This window comes from Phoenix dactylifera, chromosome 14 (genome assembly GCF_051530095.1).
Source record: "Phoenix dactylifera cultivar Ajwa chromosome 14, Ajwa_hap1_PhDact_Kaust_v1.1, whole genome shotgun sequence".
Classification (NCBI taxonomy): domain Eukaryota; kingdom Viridiplantae; phylum Streptophyta; class Magnoliopsida; order Arecales; family Arecaceae; genus Phoenix; species Phoenix dactylifera.
In genome coordinates this window covers 9,324,963-9,346,002 of record NC_143203.1, presented here as the reverse complement: position 1 = coordinate 9,346,002, position 21,040 = coordinate 9,324,963, and the positions used below count along the sequence as shown (strand labels likewise).

Here is a 21,040-nt window from a genome sequence, read left to right as displayed (position 1 = left end):
ATAGAGACTGCAGGGATCTCTTAAAGTTTTGAGGTATACCTACCAAATTCCATTGTAAGTTACAAAGTCTTTACTGGAGATGATTGGCTGCCCCAACATAAAGTCAAGGATGCTGCAAACAGCATGATTAATCACCCTTTCAAACATGTTGCAGAAAGAATGTCCATCATAACTACTGGATTTTTTAAAATCTTATGGCAGGATGCGCTTTGGCGCTACAAGCATAGACAAAAAGATTGTAGTTTAGTTTCTTCTAGTCATGGTTCTTAATAAATGTAAGGTGATTCTTCTAGTTCTCATTGTTCCTAAATTTGAATTAGAAGATCTCCAACTGATGTAGTAGGAAGAGAAGGAATTTCTCCGTTCAACCTGCTCAAATCAAATCTCACACCAAACAAAAAAGTGAACAAAATGAATTTTATATGAAAATTAAAAGTAGGAATTCTACTTTACTATCTTCAAATCAATATACAAATCTACAGTACATGGCCTCTATTTATACTAGTAAGATCTGAATTCCCTACCATGGTTCACGATTACTCTCCTTGGAGAAAAGATTGAATTTCCTAAAAATAAAAATATACAAAATTGGCGAAATTTTCTACAAAGGTAAATCTCGACTCCTATATCAAATTTGACTATGCATGGTCAAATTCTTCACAAAATCAGGAGATATGCCCCAATCAGCTTTGACTAAAAAGAGTTTTGGTTAAACAGCCTTGAATCGAGGTCATTTCAAACCCAACGAGCTTCGAATGCTTGCCATGTTGTAGATCTTAAGAAGGTATCCAATTTTATTAAGAAAAAGAAAAGATTGCCAAAAATGGATACAATATGTGAAAGTCATTCTCTATAGAAATTATCCTATATGACGAAACCTTGATATGGCTCCCAAACCCTGTCCAAGCCTACCCCCCTACCCAAAGTGGCCAAGATGGCATAGAGTGAGTCTAGTGATCCTCCTGGATCACCTAGGAGGTAAGACCTCACATATGAACATATGGGTACATCAATGCACAAAATCCATTCTTGTAAAAGGTAGGGCCTAACAGGCTGTAACAATATAAATCTGGTAACCACAATGCAACATAACAAGTTCAACTGTCACCTTAAGAATAATTTGGATAGTTTACAATCCTATTGGCAGATTGCTCTGACAATGGAAAACATAATGCCCAAAAGAGGATCCAATCATTTTCAAATTCACCCTCACAACTAGTAGGGAAATATATGGTCTGCACTCTGCACATTTAAATGATCAAGCAATTTTCGATAACAAGAGTGACCTCTAATGTAGAAGTTAGGAGTTCAAGGTGTACTGTTCATTAAAGTCAGGTCATATGCAGTTCATAGGTCAGAGTAATTTGGGGAAAAGAAAAGCTTAAAGGTCAAATTTAGTGAAGAAATAAGCAAGAACCATGCATAAGTGGTATGTTCGATGAATACTAATTAGAAAATTTAGGAAATAAATAGATGATGTTATAGAGTTGTTAAACCTGAGATAACACTAAGAGTTTGTTTTGATGATTGAGCTGAAGATCCTACTAGATTCATAGATTGGCCAGTACAACTAGCAAAATCATAGGATTACAGGCTAGGCTAGGCCTATATTCATAAGTACCCAGGAGCAGCTTTAAAAGAGGGCCGGCCCAAATCCCATAGAGAGAAAAAAAGACCTCAATAAAAGCTATTCCCAGGTACTCATGAATCTAGGCCTGTAATCCTCTGATTTACTAATTGTACTGGCCCAATCCACAAGCCCACTAGGATTTTCAGCCTAATCATCCAAACAGGCCCTAAAGGGTAAATGCAATACGGAAGATGAAAATAAGTAGGGAACTTTAGTAACTCTAAAGCAGAATGCAAAGATGAAAAAAACATACAGAATGGTGAAACATAGACAACTAACAGATTGGCATATTTCATAACAGGTTTATATACATACATGTGGCAGTATGACTTTGTTTATGCTGATTTATACAAGCACAATTAAATTTTCAGCCTACTAGTAAATATGAAAGATGAGTAAATATTTTGTGTTACACCAGATATATGAGCATGATTACGCATATAAAAAATACACCAAATAAGTTACCACAGAGGCACCATACAGAAAATTGAGTATAACTGCACACAAATGTATTAGGTATGATCATTTTAAATATTAGCAGGACCATGAATCGCCCATTACGCCTGTACTACTGTCGATGAACATGAAAATCATCAATTTGTTAACAAGGTCATGACATGCTTTTCAAGGACTAATACCAAGAAAAACCCATCACCAGAGAGAGAGAGAGAGAGAGAACTGGCTAAAAAGAATAAAAGTTAAAATATGGAAATAAACCTTTGACTCCCAAGAAAAATATCCGTTCCTAATTGAGATAGCTGGAAGCTCTGGGTTGATAGGTGGATTTGGCAACAGTATTCTCTCTTCAGATAGGAACAGCTCCTCCAGACGCTTCAATGATACATTAGCACTCACAACCTGCCAAAGATGAACAGACAAATAATGCACAGTTACAGTACTACATGATTTCTGGAATAACTGCTAGTGCATTATGAATCAAAAGTTAGATTTCCAACAATTCATAAACTACCAGTGAAGGTCAATAAGAATCAGGAAATAGGAGAAGAAATAGTTAGCCTCAAAAAGAGGTATCATTTTCTTAATTCACATGTATTATGATCAACTTCGTGCAGTAAAATCGTTTTTCTTTTATTGAGGAAAAGAGATGTTCGACCACCCAAAAGTTACTGAAAATTTGAGAAATTTAGGAGTCAGAGATTGTCTCCAAGAATGTACATAGAATAAGCAAAGAAAAAAGTAGTTAAAAGGGAAATAGGAAAAAAAAGTGGGAGAACAGATCAAGGTTAACAGGTAAAGGGTGATAGATGAGAAGCTGTCATTTGGTAGGTAGAATTGCAGCACCATTTTATGTGGGTAAGCAGCTAGTCCAGTTGATGAAGATGTTGTGCATCTTCTCCACAGCAGTCAGTGAATCAACTCTCTTATGGATAAAAAACCTTTGATTGATTCCAATCAGAGGTGCCAACAAATTGCGCATGCCTGGGAGTCTTTTTTTTTTGTGGTCAATCTTGAAGAAAGAAAAAAATTATAATATTTATTATGCCTTATGAAGTAGTCGAAACTTGTTTTGCTTTCTTTTCGTCAGAAGAAAGTTCTAAAAAGATTGTCAAATGAGAGTGTGGATGCTTCAGTTTTTGGAAATTCTTTGATGATATGTCACATGGACACCCCAGTTCTTTGGAAATTTTGGAGTGTTAACACTTTTGGATACTTGGACACAAGACAAAAGACACTCCAAAATGTTGTCTTGCTTACATTAGTCAGAAGTGTCAGCTCTTGGCATCATTTTTGGAGCATCCCATCAAAAAATATCTTATTGCAATTGATGGCACTTGAATTTTTAATCATATTACTAGTAAACAGTATTAGTTTAAAGCAATATTCACTGTTTTGGTACCGGACCCCGTACTGGTGCCATACTAGCACTACGGTACAGTACAGCAACTTTAAAGTATCTAGACTATTTTAGTGACAGAAAATTTCTTAAACAAAAGTGTTATTAACTAGTAAGCTTATGCCAATGTTCAACATATTTAGGATATTTTCATATTAGTTGTATTGCATGAAAGTGTCCTCATGTTCAGACTTTTGGGGGTTAAGGTCATAGACACTCTAGACACCTGGCATCGGTGCCATGCTTCTATATAACACTGCCATTTTATCATGTTGTAGTTCCTCAAGTGGTGATGATAGATAATAAAAAGGCCACTCCACAGCATGTATTAACTGAGAACAAATTCACATCAAGGAAAGCATTGAAGATTCTAAAGACATGTTGGGAAAAGGTAGAAATAGTACCATCAAAATGTTACTACTATTACAAAATAACCACATAATTATTCACTTTTTAACTAGAATAATTGTTGATTCTTTATATTACGGATAAAAAGAATTGCATTTACAGCATTTGAAGAAGCCAATTGCTTATTTGTGCATCCCATTAATATCATGATAAAAAGATTCAAATGGACTCATGCCTATGGACCTATTGACTGAATTATTATATGCAAACTGTGCGACAGGAAGAACTGAGTCCCAATTACGAGGATTTTCGCCCACAAGGCACCGTAAGAGATTACCAAGATTTATGTCACGCCCCCGGCCCGAGATCGCGAGCCGGGGGTCCGCGCCAACCGCCGCACACCCGTAGGAAACTCTCCCCACGAGCATGCAAGGCATCTTAACCAAACATCTCAATTATATATATATATATATATCTAAAATAATTCAACTGAAATAAATGCAATCTTACTTCATTGACTGACCCAAATTATATAGTCTCACAGTTCTAAATACGCAGCGGAACAATAAAGATAAAACATCAATTAAAATAAAGCCTAATCTAAGATAACTTGTGCTTCAGTTCTTCTAGTCGCTCTTCCATTTTAAATCCCCGATAGGTTAGTTCTCAGAATCTGTAAAACAACAAAAAATTGTATAATGAGCTAGACAGCCCAGTAAGTAATAAACACCTTAACTAGTCAATTCATATAATAACATAAAATATAAATACAAATTACGATGAATCAACATAATAACATAATCAATTTCTTTTCAAGCACAAATTCATTAAAATTCGTATTTTTCAAATATTTATATACATATTCATAAATCTGATTCGAAACAAATCATATTCATCTCATCAGCCTTTAGCTATGACCACACTTATACCCTGTGGCTAGGCCAGAAATAGAACCGCACTTATACCCTGCGGAGTGGGCCAGAATACTGCACTTATACCCTGCGGAGTGGGCCAGAATCAGAACCGCACTTATACCCTGCGGAGTGGGCCAGAATACCGCACTTATACCCTGCGGAGTGGGCCAGAATACCACACTTATACCCTATGGTGGGGCCAGAATTGCCAATGCATAACCCCCTATTGGCAGGGCCCAGAACATAGCCAGGCTGAAAGTTCTAAATCTGATGCACATCAAAATTCTTTTTGTAACATAATAGATATATCATAGTCCGATCTAAATATGCATACACGATGCAAGAATAGTAAATATATCCGAAAAATATTATTCCAGTTCACATATCCATTTTTCATTCAAATCATCATCTCATAAAATTCATAAATCACATATAAATTCATTAACAATTTATTCGATGCAAAAATAATATTATATAAATGAAGAGTCTAGAAAAGGCAGTTCATTACTTACATTGAACGCGATCCACAACAATCCAATTAATCTCACAAATTCCTTGCAGAACCTAATATCCAAAAATCATATTTTCTTTTAAAATTAATCAAAATATATATAAAACTTAAATTTTAACATTCTTCCAGGGCCGACCCTGCAGAAGTGTCTAGCGCCCCGGGTTCGGGTTCGTGTTCGGGTTCGGGTTCATACCCGTAAACCACCCTCTCCCTTTATTTATTTATTTATTTGTTTTCTTTTCTTTTTCTTGCTTTTCTTTTTTATTATTTTCTTTTTCTTTTCTTTTCTTTCCTTCCCTTTCCTTTTCTTTTTCTTTTCTCCTTCTTCTCCCAAAGCTTCCTCTGACTTCTTTTCTTTCTTCCCCCCTTTCTTTCTTCTTTCTCTTTCTCCTCCTCTTCTCCCAACTTCTTCTCCTCCCCCCCCCCTTTCTGTCTTCTTCTTTCTTCTCCCACGAAGGGAGGTCGGCGAGCTCGGGAGACGTCCGCCGGCTCTCTCCTTCTTCCCATAGAGGAGAAAGAGAGCTCAAGAGAGGAAGAGCCCGCGGCGAGGACCCGCAGCATCGGCGGTGCTCGCGGCCGCACACGGGTAAGTCCCCTCTTCCCTCTCTTCTTCTTTCTTTCTTTGTTTCTTTCTTTCTTTCTTTTTAAATGGTTTAACAGAGAAATGAAATTAGGAACCTTACCTCAGCCTCGGCGAAGATCCAGCGGCTTTCTTCTTCTCCGGCGGCAAAGTAGCGGAAGACCACCCGAACCGAAGAGGAGCGGGGCTTCAGCGGCTCTCTCTCTCCCTCTCTCTCGGCCGGCAGCGGCTCCTCTTCCAATCCCTTCAATGAGAGGAGAAGCCCTAAAAAAGAACAGGGGAGCCGGCTTCTTCGGGATGGCTCCCCCCCTCTCACATGCCCTCACGTGCACCGCACGTGAGGTCGAAATCTTTGGGCTGGGCCGGTCTATGGACCGGACCCAGTTTCAGGGTCCCACATCCTTCCCCCCTTAAAAAAAAATTTCGTCCACGAAATTTTCATACATGCAGGTTCAAGAGTAGAGAATATTTCTTTCAAATCAAGTCATAACACTCTTCAAATCAAAGTCGTCTTGTCTGACCAATGTCATAACAATTCCATTCACCACACTTCCTCTGCACACTCTGATTTAAACCTCAACATACCCGTGTCAAGTCTAGATTTTTTTTTTCTAGAATTACTTGCTTGTTGGTACATTCATTATTATGTCTTAATCCGTGTGAACACTTTTGAAATTTAAAAGTTTATATTCTTCTTTTGACAATAAATCAAAAAAAATGTTATGTAACTATTTAATCTTTTCTAGCAGCATAATGAGTTGTCTAACAAAGAGCAGTGGGCATGGCAAGACAATAAATAGAAATAAATATTGGGACTAGATTAATACCTGTCGTCAACACATCAGAAGCCTGTGCATCTTGTTGTGTAAGTGCAAATACTCTTCCTTGAGTCTTTGGCCCCTGGCTTCCTTCCATTACCTGAGTAGGTCTATTCTCGTTTCTTTGTGGGCAGTCTGAAATTTTATGACCTATCTTACCACATCTAAAACAGGCACCGGTATTCCAATGGCAATCCTTGTCAGCATGAGCCTTACCGTATCTGGAACATTTATTGCTATTCATCTGCTTAGGGTTGTCACTCATGGATTTCTTGTTCGAACTTTCGGCGTTTTCATTGCACTGCCCCTGAAATTCATTTGACATGTTCCTCTTCTTTTGATTTCTTTCCCTTTTCAACCGTTCATCATTAACTTTCCTTTCAATTATCAAAGACTTATTTACCACAGCTGCATAGGTAGTCAATTCATAAAGTACCACTTGTTTTCTAATTTCAGTCTTTAGTCCCATCTCAAATTTATGCGCTCGATCTAGCTCATCCTTGACTAACTTTGGAACAAATTTAGCTAGCTCGGTAAATTTAGCTTCGTATTCTGCAACGGTCATACTCCTTTGCTTTAGATGAATAAACTCCTGCTCATGGTCTGCCGTACCGGTCGGTACGGGCCGGTACCGGCCGGTACATACCGGTACCGGACCCTACCGGTACGGTACAGCTACATATTTCGGTACCGAACCGTACCGGCCCGTACCGACCCGTACCGACGCGTACCGGCCCGTACCGACCGGTACCGGCCCAAACCGACTCGGTACCGGCCCATACCGAACCGGTACCGGCCCGAACCGACCAGTCCATACCAGCTCCAATTTTTTTTGGTTTTTAGCCCCATCGGTACAGTACCGGTTCGGCTCGGTTTGGTTCGGCACCGTACCGGTACCGATGCCCACCGGTACGTCGGTACAGTCGGTACCGCATACCTTGCTCCTGCTCTTTCTGCGTCCTTACACTCCGAGGAAAATACTTATCATAAAATGCTCCTCGAAATCTTTCCCAAGTGAGTGGCTCCCTATCATGCTCATATTTATGTTCCAACATCCGCCACCAGTTGAATGCCTCACCTTGCATCATGTATAATGCAAACAAAATCTTTTCATCATCCTGGCATCTCAAGACAGCAAATGCTTTTTCCATCTCTGTAAGCCAATTGTCTGCTTCCAACGGTTCTGTAGTCCCCTTGAAAGCTGGAGGAGTCAGCCTCTTAAATTCAGCTATACTGCTACGTTGTTCACACTGTTCCCCTCGTCCTTGCTGTGGTTGTGTCTGGGGCAACTGCGCTTGTTGTTGGAACAACCGCTGTTGCACCCGTTGTTGCATCTGCATAAGGCCCACTATGGTCTGCATAACCTGGCCTAGGCCCGGTTCTTGTTGTCCTGTCTGAGTATCACTAGCAGGATTGACGACTCTCTCCTACTAAGGGGTGTTACCAACTTGTTGGGGTGTGCTGTCATTTTGCGGGTTGGGTGCCTTATTAGTAGCTCTGCGAGTAGTCTTTCTCGTCCGACGTGGAGGCATCCTGACCTATGTCTATCATATAGCAGCATGCCAATAATAAGCTTACCAGTTCATTACAAGTACATAGAATGGTTGTTACAATCATCATAAACTAACGTCCCAATGTTCCTAGTGTCTACCCACCTACACTCATGTCATGTCAGATTTTCTTATCTCATAATTTATCCAATTATGCTCTGATACCATAAAAGTTGTCACGCCTCCGGCCCGAGATCGCGAGCCGGGGGTCCGCGCCAACCACCGCACACCCGTAAGAAACTCTCCCCACGAGCATGCAAGGCATCTTAACCAAACATCTCAATTATATATATATATATATATCTAAAATAATTCAATTGAAATAAATGCAATCTTACTTCATTGACTGATCCAAATTATATAGTCTCACCGTTCTAAATACGCAGCGGAACAATAAAGATAAAACATCAATTTAAATAAAGCCTAATCTAAGATAACTTGTGCTTCAGTTCTTCTAGTCGCTCTCCCATTTTAAATCCCCGATAGGTTAGTTCTCAGAATCTGTAAAATAACAAGAAATTGTATAATGAGCTAGACAGCCCAGTAAGTAATAAACACCTTAACTAGTCAATTCATATAATAACATAAAATATAAATACAAATTACGATGAATCAACATAATAACATAATCAATTTCTTTTCAAGCACAAATTCATTAAAATTCGTATTTTTCAAATATTTATATACATAATCATAAATCTGATTCGAAACAAATCATATTCATCTCATCAGCCTTTAGCTACGACCACACTTATACCCTGTGGCTAGGCCAGAAATAGAACCGCACTTATACCCTGCGGAGTGGGCCAGAATACCGCACTTATACCCTGCGGAGTGGGCCAGAATACCGCACTTATACCCTGTGGTGGGGCCAGAATTGCCAATGCATAACCCCCTATTGGCAGGATCCAGAACATAGCCAGGCTGAGAGTTCTAAATCTGATGCACATCAAAATTCTTTTTGTAACATAATAGATATATCATAGTCCGATCTAAATATGCATACACGATGCAAGAATAGTAAATATATCCGAAAAATATTATTCCAGTTCACATATCCATTTTTCATTCAAATTATCATCTCGTAAAATTCATAAATCACATATAAATTCATTAACAAATTATTCGATGCAAAAATAATATTATATAAATGAAGAGTCTAGAAAAGGCAGTTCATTACTTACATTGAACGCGATCACAACAATCCAATTAATCTCACAAATTCCTTGCAGAACCTAATATCCAAAAATCATATTTTTTTTTAAAATTAATCACAATATATATAAAACTTAAATTTTAACATTCTTCCAGGGCCGATCCTGCAGAAGTGTCTAGCGCCCCGGGTTCGGGTTCGGGTTCGGGTTCGGGTTCGGGTTCATACCCGTAAACCACCCTCTCCCTTTATTTATTTATTTATTTTTTTTCTTTTCTTTTTCTTGCTTTTCTTTTCTTTTATTTTCTTTTTCTTTTCTTTTTCTTTTCTTTTCTTTCCTTCCCTTCCCTTTTCTTTTTCTTTTCTCCTTCTTCTCCCGAAGCTTCCTCTGACTTCTTTTCTTCCTTCCCCCCTTTCTTTCTTCTTTCTCTTTCTTTCTCCTCTTCTCCCGACTTCTTCTCCTCCCCCCTTTCTCTCTTCTTCTTTCTTCTCCCACGAAAGGAGGTCGGCGAGCTCGGGAGACGTCCGCCGGCTCTCTCCTTCTTCCCATGGAGGAGAAAGAGAGCTCAAGAGAGGAAGAGCCCGCGGCGAGGACCCGCAGCATCGGCGGTGCTCGCGGCCGCACACGGGTAAGTCCCCTCTTCCCTCTCTTCTTCTTTCTTTCTTTCTTTCTTTCTTTCTTTCTTTTTTAAATGGTTTAACAGAGAAATGAAATTAGGAACCTTACCTCAGCCTCGGCGAAGATCCGGCGGCTTTCTTCTTCTCCGGCGGCAAAGGAAGTAGCGGAAAACCACCCGAACCGAAGAGGAGCGGGGCTTCAGCGGCTCTCTCTCTCTCCCTCTCTCTCGGCCGGTAGCGGCTCCTCTTCCAATCCCTTCAATGAGAGAAGCCCTAAAAAAGAACAGGGGAGCCGGCTTCTTCGGGATGGCTCCCCCCTCTCACACGCCCTCACGTGCGTCGCACGTGAGGTCGAAATCCTTGGGCTGGGCCGGTCTATGGACCGGGCCCAGTTTCAGGGTCTCACAATTTATGTTGACTACTTCTGTTTGACCATCAGTTTGTGAATGATAAGCAGTGAAAAATTTAAGTTTCGTACCAACTGAGTGCCACAAAGTTTTGCAGAAGTAACTCATGAAACGGACATCCCGGTCAAACACGATGGTTTTAGGAAGGCCATAGAGCTTGACAATCTCATCGAAGAAGAGTTTGGCCACTTTAGAGGCCTCCGAGGTTTTGAAACAAGGAATAAAGTGGGCCATTTTGGAAAAACGATCCACGACGATAAGAATGGAATCATGTTTTCTAACGGTACAGGGAAAACCAAGCACAGAGTCTAAACTAATTTCATGCCAAGGACGATCGGGTACCCGTAAAGGGGTATATAGGCCGGTGTTCTGTTTTCGGTGTTTAGCCAATTAGCAAGTTCGACATTGGGCAATGATTTTAAGAACATCCTGTTTGACGCTAGGCCCGAAGAATTGATGTTCCACCTCTTCGATGGTCTTATCCCGTGCTAAGTGCCCGAAAAGACCATCGACATGTACTTCCCACACCAAGAAATCTCTTACTATGCCCATGGGATACAGAGCTTAGCCACCTTAAACAAATAACCATCTTGAAGGTGAAATCCATCGAGCGAGGATCTTCGCCCATTAGCGAGGGCATTGTAGAGTTCCCCAAAATCAGGGCAAGAAAAGAAGTCCTCGATGAGTTTGTCGAATCCCGTAACATGCATAGACATGGTTGAGTGTATGGTTACTCGACAGCTCAGTGCATCAGCAGCAGTGTTAGAGGCACCTAATGTGTGTTTGAGGACAAAAGTGTATTCTTGGAGGAATGCAACCCATTTGGCATGCCTAGAGTTTAATTTCTTTTGGGAATAGCGAAGAGCTTCATGATCAAAGTAAAGGACGAATTCATTGGGCAGCAGATAATGGTGCCAATACCGAAGAGCCTAGACGACGACATAGAATTTCTTGTCATAAGTAGAATATTTCTGCTTAGCCTTGTTTAACTTCTCATTAAAGTAAGCTACGGAATGGCGTTCTTGGCTGAGCACCCCACCTATACCCAGGCCAGATGCATCACACTCCACTTCAAAAGCCTTGCTAAAGTCGGGCAGGCGCATAGCTGGCGCCTCCGTCATCATCTTCTTGACATCATGAAACGCTTTAGCAGCAGCGCTGGTCCAATGGAAATCGCCCCTTTTGAGGCAATCAGTAATAGGGGACATAAGCGTGTTAAACCCCACAATGAAGCGATAGTAGAAAATGGCCAGCCCATGAAAACTGCGAACCGCACTGAAGGTGTTGGGCTCGGGCCATTCGGCTATCGCAGTGACCTTATCAGGGTCGGCAGACAAGCCCTCCGATGAGACAATGTAATCCAAGAAGTTGACATGAGAAGTGAAGAATGAACACTTCTTAAGGTTAGCATACAGTTCCGCATCTCATAGGGCGGTGCATACTTGTCGCAAATGAACGAAGTGTTGCTCTCTTGATTGGTTGTACATGAGGATGTCATCAAAGTACATGCCATGAAAGGTCGTAGTACTTGTGTCATCACCCTCATAAAAGTACTAGGAGCATTCGAGAGACCAAAAAGCATAACCAACCATTCATACAGGCCATCTTTTGTTTTAAAAGTCGTTTTCCACTCATCACCTGGGCGGATTCGAATTTAATGATAGCCACTCTTTAAATCAATTTTGGAGAAGATCGTGGCGCCTGCCATCATATCCAACATATTATCAAGGCGAGGGATGGAAAAACAGTATTTAAACATGATTCGGTTGATGGTTCGATTATTGTCGACACACATCCTCCATGTGCCATCCTTCTTGGGAGTGAGGGCAGGTACGGCACAAGAACTTAAGCTTTCACGAATAAACCCTTTTTGTATTAGCTCGTCAATTTGCATTTGCAGTTCAGCATGCTTAGAAGGATTCATTCGATAGTGGGGTAGATTAGGCAGAGTAGCTCCCGGAACCAAATCAATAGCATGTTGTATGTCACGCAAGGGCGGTAAATGATCCAGGAGGTCCTCAGAAAAAACTTCCGGAAACTCCTGAAGGATAGAATGGCTTTCAGATAGGAACTCGCTCGGCGTACTCGGATGGTTTTCTGGGGCAAGTACAACAAACACCATGGAATCACGCAAGACTTCCTTTTCAAATTCGGCAGGGCTCAGGATATGGAGTAACTTGCTCATTGGCTCAGTTTTCTTACCCTTGTCAAGTGTCTTGGGCCTTAAGGGATTAAGTTCAATCCCCGTGCCCTCAAATATAAAAGAACAAGAATTAGAACAACCATAGATGGCGACATCAAGGTCGAACAGCCAAGGTCTGCCCAGTATTAGGGATTACGTCACACCAGATAATGTCTGTATAAGAAAGAATTTGAATTGGTACGAGACACCTTTTTTTGATTTGGATAGAAGACGTATCTACCCAGGAGACCTTGTAAGGTCGGGTCTGAGGAGCAGGAGTCAAGCCCAAACGAAAAACAATGTTTGAAGATATTGAGTTAATACAACTTCCACTATCAAGGGTAACCTTACAGTCCTTGTCCCCGCACGTGAGATAAGTGTGGAAGATCGAAGTGCGTCTCCAGTCATCAGGTACTGTAGGTTGGGCGAGAGCACACCGTCCTATATGCAAAGCGGACTAAGCAGAGTCAGTCACAACTGGTGGAGTCGTGCGGATACAACCTAAATTGTCAGGTCGTTCTTCCTGGTCATCATCGACGTTGTGGATGTCATCCAGATTTGGTTCATAGATTTGTTCTTCCACTTCGCTAGAGTTACCCTCTTGGTCTTGTGCCTTAATCACAAGAGATGTATTCGCACATTGTGATGCGACATGTCCAAAACCCTAGCATTTAAAACATTGAATTCGAAAACTCGACTTGAATGGCGTGTTGTAAGTCACGCAAGGACGGTAGATGATCTGGAAGGTCCTCAGAAAAAACTTCCGGAAACTCCTGAAGGATAGAATGGCCTTCAGATAGGAACTTGCTCGGCGTACTTGGATGGTTTTCTAGGGCAAGTACGACAAACACCGTGGAATCGCGCAAGACTTCCTTTTCAAATTCGGCAGGGCTCAGGATATGGAGTAACTTGCTCATTGGCTCAGTTTTCTTCTCACCCTTGTCAAGCGTCATGGGCCTCAAGGGATTAAGTTTAATCCTCGTGCCCTCAAATATAAAAGAACAAGAATTAGAACGACCATGGATGGTGATATCAACGTCGAACAGCCAAGGTCTGCCCAGTATTAGGTGACCCACATCCATCAGGATTACATCACACCAGATAGTGTTTGTATAAGAAAGAATTTGAATTGGTACGAGACACCTTTCTTTGATTTGGATAGAAGACGTATCTACTTAGGAGACCTTGTAAGGTCGGGTTTGAGGAACGGGAATCAAGCCCAAACGGAAAACAATGTTTGAAGATATTGCGTTAATACAACTTCCGCTATCAATGATAACCTTACAGTCCTTGTTCCCGCACTTGAGATAAGTGTGGAAGATCGAAGTGCGTCTCCAGTCATCAGGTATTGTAGGTTAGGCAAGAGCACACCGTACTATATGCATAGCGGACTAAGCAGAGTCAGTCACAACTGGTGGAGTCATGATGCGGATACAACCTGAATTGTCGGGTCATTCTTCCTGATCATCGACGTCGTGGATGTCGTCCAGATTTGGTTCATAGATTTGTTCTTCCACTTCGCCGGAGTTACCCTCTTGGTCTTGTGCCTCAATGACAAGAGATATATTCGCACATTGTGATGCGACATGTCCAAAACCCTGGCACTTAAAACATTGAATTCGAGAACTCGACGTGGGGGCTTCACCAAGAATGCCCTTGCCCTTAGGGCTCGTTTGGTTCGCGGGAAGCATTTTCCTTCCTAGGAATATGATTCCTGGGAAACAAATTCCTAGGAAGAGGATGCCTAGGAAAGTACTTTTGGCATGTTTGGTTGACCATGGAAAAGTGACAAATTTCCAAGGTGCTTATGTTTGGTTGGCCATCCACTTTCCTAGGAAAGTTATATATAATTCCTATTATGCCCTTAATAAAAATTAGGTTTTTAATGCCTCTTTAATGCTTCTTTAATGCTGAAGGGACTTTTTGGGAAAAAGTAAAAATAGAGTGATTCCCGCCTCATGGGAAAGTAACTTTCCCATATTTCTCATGGGAAAGACTTTCCCATGAAATGTGGGAATCACATTCCCATGGGAATACAACTTTCCCTTCTCTCTCCTTTGAAAACTCCAACCAAACAAGAGGCATCTCATTACTTTTCCGTTGACCACACTTTCCCCCCTTCTTTTCCCGCGAACCAAACGAGCCCTTAGTGTCCCGGCTAGGGGTAGGGGTGGAGAAAACAGGTTTAGAAGGCGTGGATCCCAGCGAAGGTCGGGATCCAGAAGGGAGAGCACTGAAGGGTGGCCCCCGAGGTCAAAACGTCGAGCAAATGTAGACCTGGTTACCTGCTCATAATTCTGGACGAATGTGTAGGCCTAGTCGAGGGTGGATATTTCTCGAAAGACGAGTTCCTTCCTAAGCTCATCATTAAGACCTCGTCGAAACTGGCTCAGGACCATACGTTCACTTTCTGCCACATTACATCGCATCATAAATTCGTCAAACTGGGTGATGTAATCACTAGCGGACCGATTACCTTGTCGCAAAGTATTCCATCAGTCGAGAAGATTATCTTGGTAGCTTAAGGGTAGATATTTCTCCTTCAGTTTCTCTTTCATCTCTACCCAATCGGTTATTGCATGCTAATGTCTTCTAGCTAGCGATTGTTCGGTGCTTTGCCAAAAAAGTTTAGCTCGACCAATGAGCTTCATCCTGGCAAACCAGACCTTCTTGTCTTCAGATAAATTATACCACTCAAAGAAGTCCATTTCATGCAACCAATCTGAAAAAACCTTTAGGTCTAAGTGACCATCAAAGGTGAGAGCCTCAACCCAAATGTCTTTCATCACATCATCATCATGGTCATGAGGGTGTCTAGGATTCACGATATAGCGATGACCTCAGTCAGCATTAGGAAAAGTGCCTGATCCTCTAGGGCAAGGGCAGGCATGGTGACGGCCGAATAAAGGTATATTGTCAAAATTGACCTGCCGAACAAAGCCGTGGGCAAGGTATGCTGAACCGGTACTCATCGATACATCGATACAGTCGGTCTGGCGAACCTTGGCCATGGGGTTCTAGGGTTTCATCAAAGTCTAGACCTGAAAAGTGGGTTTCGCTATCATCTTTGGCTTCAATGAGTCGCTGTAGGGAGGACTCAACCGACTCGAGGCGGGCATCGGTTTGGGTAGACTTAGTGGTTAAGTCTTTGACTGCTTTCAGGAGGGCTTCGATGCGGACATCCATGGTAGACTAGGTGTCGGAATGTGGGATGACAACCACTCCGAAGGTGCATATGATGACTGAATGTAATTACTTGCTAGCCTAGCAAAGGAGGACAATAATGACGTAAGGTTGTCCTAATGCAAGCAAGGACGATGAAAATGCAATGTGTATGCTCAATATAACACAAGACTACGCCCTAGTAGATAAGTATGTCAAACTGGAAACCAGTAGGTGATGCAAGCCAACAAGCAGCTGTAGTCTAGTACAGATATCCAGTGGGTTGCCGGGTATCACGGAGCCTTGTAGGTCTCCCAGCAAAGGTTTAGCTCTACAATTAATAATAAAGAGGGCTACAAAGAGGCTTTCGGTGTGTATTGTGTGGTGGGTGAAAACATGTGTTTCAAATGTTCAGGGTGTAGCACCAAGCACAAAACAACTAGTATATGCCAAATTAAAGTAAGCAAACTAAATTTTCAGGAGAGAACAAACCCGATCTAGCGAAGGGCGACGACCCAAGTGTAGCAAGTCGGCTCACGCAAATCTGGTTGCATCGCAAGAGAGAGGAGGAAGGGGCTGCATAGGCCTGTAGGATCTGCCTGCCGGGCCATGGTCCAAAGAGAGAAGGAAGGCAGGTTGAAGTGGGCTCTGCAGGGGATTTGCAAGCCAGCGGGCTTGGGCCCATGAGGAGCAAATCGGGATGGGCCCAGTGCGTAGGGACTGAAAAGCGAGCAGGGTACGATGCGGGTTCGGCCTGGTGAGGTGAGCGGCCCGTGATAGAGAATGAAGGGTATGGTGAAGGGATTGGGGTTTTGTGAGAGGAGATCGGGGTGTGAGGTGGTGGGTGCAGATGGTGGGCGACGGTGGGAAGGCGACGGTGGGGAAAAAGAGAGAGGTTGGTGGTGAAGGCGGCAGTGGGGAGGGCCACGAGCAGCGGAGCTCGGAGGGAAGGCGGAGCGGAGGCGGTGGAGAAGCGGCGCGATACAGGCGGATGCGAAGGAGAACAGGAAGTGGCGAGCGGCTGGGCGGCGCGGTGGTGGTGCGGCGGAAACTGGAGGCGGTGCAGCAGAGCCGTCTGAGCGGCTGCGCGTCAAAGGCAGCGGAACAGCGGAAACCCTAGCTCTAGAGTTTCTTCTTCGTTGGGAACAGAGGTAAGCAATTTTTTTCTTTTTTTTCTTCTCTTTCTTTTTTTTTGGGGACAGCACATGCAGGTCACATGCTTCCTCCTGTATTTTTTCACGTGCGGCTCAACACGTGCGGGAGTCACGTGCAGGTCACGTGACTCTGTGGAATTTTTTTTTCCGGAACGAATCCGAGTTACCAACCCCCCCCCCAAAAAAAAAGGTTAACGGGTCTGGTCCTTACCCGTTAACTGATTTCAAAGTTCTAGATGGTTTTCGAGAGGTCATGTTGAGATTTGCACCGGCGTTTGCAAGCGGATCTCCACGGACTGCAGAGGCAGCCAGCGGCCGGTCACCGAATCCGGCCAGTGGTGGGGACTTATCTTCCCCGCGACTGCTACAGCAGATCTGAGGCCGCAAGTTCCTCTTTCTGCTTTCAGTGGGACTGAGGGACAGAGACGATAGGAGAGGTGAGGCTCCCTCTCTTATTGGCAACACGAGTAGCGCGCAGCCCTTCAACATGCTCCAGCGTTCGCGGCGCAATGGATACAGCAAAGACCTCGTGTGGCAGCCAGAAACGTGGAAGCGGAAGCTGCTCTGCCACACACCAGGGCCTGTTGCTTTGGCACAAAGGCAAAGCACGGGCTCTGATAATAAGTTGATGCAGGACGACAGAGAAAAGAAAGGGGAAGGAAGAAGAGAAGAAAGGAGGCTGTTCATTTTGTCAATCATTCATTTATCCTAATCAAATGAATGAACCCCTATATATAGGGTTACAAAATAACAAAAGACCCCTCCAAATAGAATAATCCTATAAAATTCTAAAATAACAATATGCAAATAAACCCAACCAACATAAAATAAAATAACATGAAATCAAATTAGTCCAGCCACAACAAAAGTGGCTGGACCATCCTCCTGCGACCGCAGTAGCCCCGCGTAACAGGCGGTCTGGTACTGGTGTCCGTACCAATAGTTTTCTGCAGAAAAGTCCAATTTAGTTGTAAGAATGGTTGAGGAGTTCTAGGGCCATTAGCTACTATGATGAAGTCGATCAAGGATCTTCAAATATGGGAATACATCAAGATATGAACATTGTAAGCTAACAGGAGTCATCTTTGGACTCAGATCAAATAGTCCAGACACACAATGCTTGGCAAAACTCAAAAATAAAGGTGAAGCCCTTTGTAAGAGTAATCCTACCTTCTGAAGGAATATAAAATGTTAGCAATCATCCTTTATTAGCTCTTCTTAATACCATCAACTTCTCATATTTGGTTCCTTTTCCTACCTAAATGCATCACATATTCATCCATATTTTCCAGCAAAATTTACCATTCTTACCAAATAAAAAAGGCTCCTGACTATCAAATGACTAAGTGCAGTCCATGGTTTTAACCAAAAATAAATCGAGTAATAAAAGCAATCACATCGCCTTCTCCAACATCAGTTCAAACAACTTTGCTTCTTTTTCTTTTTCTTTTTTTTTTAATCTGGGACTGGAGAAAACCTGGCCCAAATCAGGTGAGAACAGGACAAATGAGATAAATGTGGGACTCAGTGATACACTAGTTATTGTGAAAGATTACTAATCTACAGTTCATTTGAAACTAGAAATTTTACAAAAAGATGCATTTCTGACATAATGTAAAGGAACCCTCCCAAAATTGGCTGGTAGAAAAGGTTCTTCATTTGCACTTTGTTATATGGTACTCTGCAATTATTAATCCAATATCTTTTTTACAAGACTAAGAGTTTTGCTTTCTTATAATGGAAATATTTAGGTATACAAAGCGAAAAGCCAAATCGGCCATTTCAGAGATAGGATGCCAGTCTAGCTAAGCCCAAGTACAAAGATAAAATTTATATATATTTGATATTAGGTCAGCTTGCAAAAATTCACTTAGAATCCCAAAATTGCAGAAAGTATAATTACTGAATTCAATTGCTCACCAACAGGAACCCACGTTATTTCTTCAAGCTACAACCAATGATAAATTGTTTGCTGTAGTTTTATAACCACACAAAAAACAAAATAAAACTTGCTTCACCATAATTTTTCCACGAAAACACAAAAGAATAATGAGGAAGAGTATTATACCTGAGTTATCACATTAGGGAGCATGAACAGAGGAAACCTTAATACCGAAAACAGTGACAGTGACGTAAATGCTTTTGCAGGTGTCAGATCCCCCCCAAGTAAAGAGTACATCCCAAATGATGAGACTGTAACAACAACTGGTATGCTATTCAGAATAAAACTATTGAACTGCAAAAAAAACAAAACATGCCAATTAGTCATAAACAGTTCTGTAAGTCGTAACTATGTTAATCAAAAAAAATAAAAAAAGAAATAAGGGATAAGACCAACATGGCCAATATTAGATTCTGTCATTCCATTACAAGCAATAAATAAAGAATGCTTTGGACTTACTGCTGCTAATAGCTGAGCCCTACGGAACCATGAGAGCTCATCATTGCGAATGCTCTGCACTTCTGACTGGAAACTTTGCTCCCACGCATAACATCTGCCCGATAAAAGATTAAGAGCGCACTCACTCAAGGATTAAATTTAAACAAGAGCAAGATATCACAATCAAATGGCAGCATACTTCACGGTATCCATAGCAGCCAATATCTCATTCATAAGACCAATGCGCTTGTCAGTACATTGCAAGCCCTCCTTTGACAGTTTCTTCATTTTGCTTATTACAAATGTCTGATGCCAGAAAGGAGCCAAAAATCAGAAACTGCAAGAATATGATGCAGGATGTATATAAATATGAAGGATTTTAGCAATATAGCGCAGGTTGTATATAAATCTGAAGGAAATTGTATTCAGGGACTTTGCAAAAAAAATTTGTCTAGCAAAAGAAAATGGCTGGTTACCAATCATTCTAGACATAGGACAAGGTGTAGCCTGGAGATACTTTAAGGTCTAAAGTTTAAACTCACTATTTTGGCTATCGACAGAATATATATATCGCTTAGCTTCCTTATTATGTTAATATAACACTACTGATTTTTGCTTACCTCTGTCTGTCAGGATTTGGTTCATGTGTTTAAGTGGAATCTGAAAAAAAGATGAAACAATTCGCAAACAAAAGCCAGAAAACGAAGGAACTTGACATTGAATCTCCGAAAAGAAAAAAAGTTCCTCTTCAGATCAAGGTTCAAAATATCAAGTATTAAACCTATAACTACCAAGGGTTGGCATGGTGTACACCGTACCAATGACCCGTATCGACAAAGCGCATCAACCAATACACTTTGACCATGATAACGTAGCCCAATTGAGCTAACAGAAAGCTGGGCTTGGTCCACTTGACCAGCCCAAATATAGGAAACAGCCTAGAACGAAAAAAAAAAGAAGCACATGCTCAGCACGTGCTATGAGAGAAGACTCTCGATAGGAATCTCCTTCCTCCTGTCTTCACTGGAGGAAATTTGATGCCGAGGCAGATTCCTAGCGCCCACCTTTGAGCGCCTCCTCCAACTCTTTAATGACCCCTCAACTCCCTTCGAGCCTCACTACCATCCACCACCAAACCATCACCAAAGAAACCCATCTTTTCTTCTTCTTTCAGAAATCCATCACCGTGCCCGCCAGAATCGCAGCCACAACTCGCCGAAAATAAGGTACAAACCCCTCAAATCTTTTCCTCCTCCACATACTCCATAGTTCTTAAACTTGGGATTCCGACCAGATTGTCACCGAATTTTATTTGGAAAGGAGGGGCTTTGTTCCAATTTGGATTACCCTGTTATCAGCCATTTTCTCTAATTTTTTTCTTCTTTGGTGGCAATTGTCGCTATTGACCGTCAGCACGTACCATACTGGTACCGGCCCCAACCGGTACGGTTCGGCTGTGAAAAACGGTTCCGATTCTATAGAGACCGGAATCGGCCATTTTCCGCTGTGTATCGGTGTGAACCGGGCAAAAGTGTTTTAAGGTCTAGTTCTAGAAAGATAATAGCACTAAAGTCCTTAGTCTGATGAAGGGCAAGGATCAAGTTAGACTTTAGGAATTAAGTTCTACATCTGGGTCTAGACAACAAAAATTGTGACCAAACCCTGCCTAACAACAATCCAACCAGATTGACACCATATCCTTCCTCTGCATCAGCACAGTATTTATAGGCAAGAAGATTAATCTGAATAAACAAACTCAAAACAGCATAAATAAAATG

At 41.9% G+C, this 21,040-nt stretch overlaps 1 protein-coding gene across 9 annotated transcripts in view; it reads right to left on the bottom strand.

Moving 5' to 3' along the window:
• The window catches only part of LOC103723484 (ABC transporter C family member 2), an 85,641-nt gene that overhangs the window by 50,839 nt on the left and 13,762 nt on the right, over positions 1-21,040 (bottom strand). For all 9 annotated transcript variants that reach the window (XM_089927342.1, XM_089927346.1, XM_089927347.1 and 6 more), the window contains 4 exons: positions 19,462-19,568; positions 19,284-19,377; positions 18,951-19,118; positions 2,348-2,488 (listed from right to left, as the gene is read on the bottom strand). In XM_089927342.1, the coding sequence (XP_089783468.1) occupies positions 2,348-2,488; positions 18,951-19,118; positions 19,284-19,377; positions 19,462-19,568 (510 nt within the window). The remainder of the gene's footprint in view (positions 1-2,347; positions 2,489-18,950; positions 19,119-19,283; positions 19,378-19,461; positions 19,569-21,040) is intronic.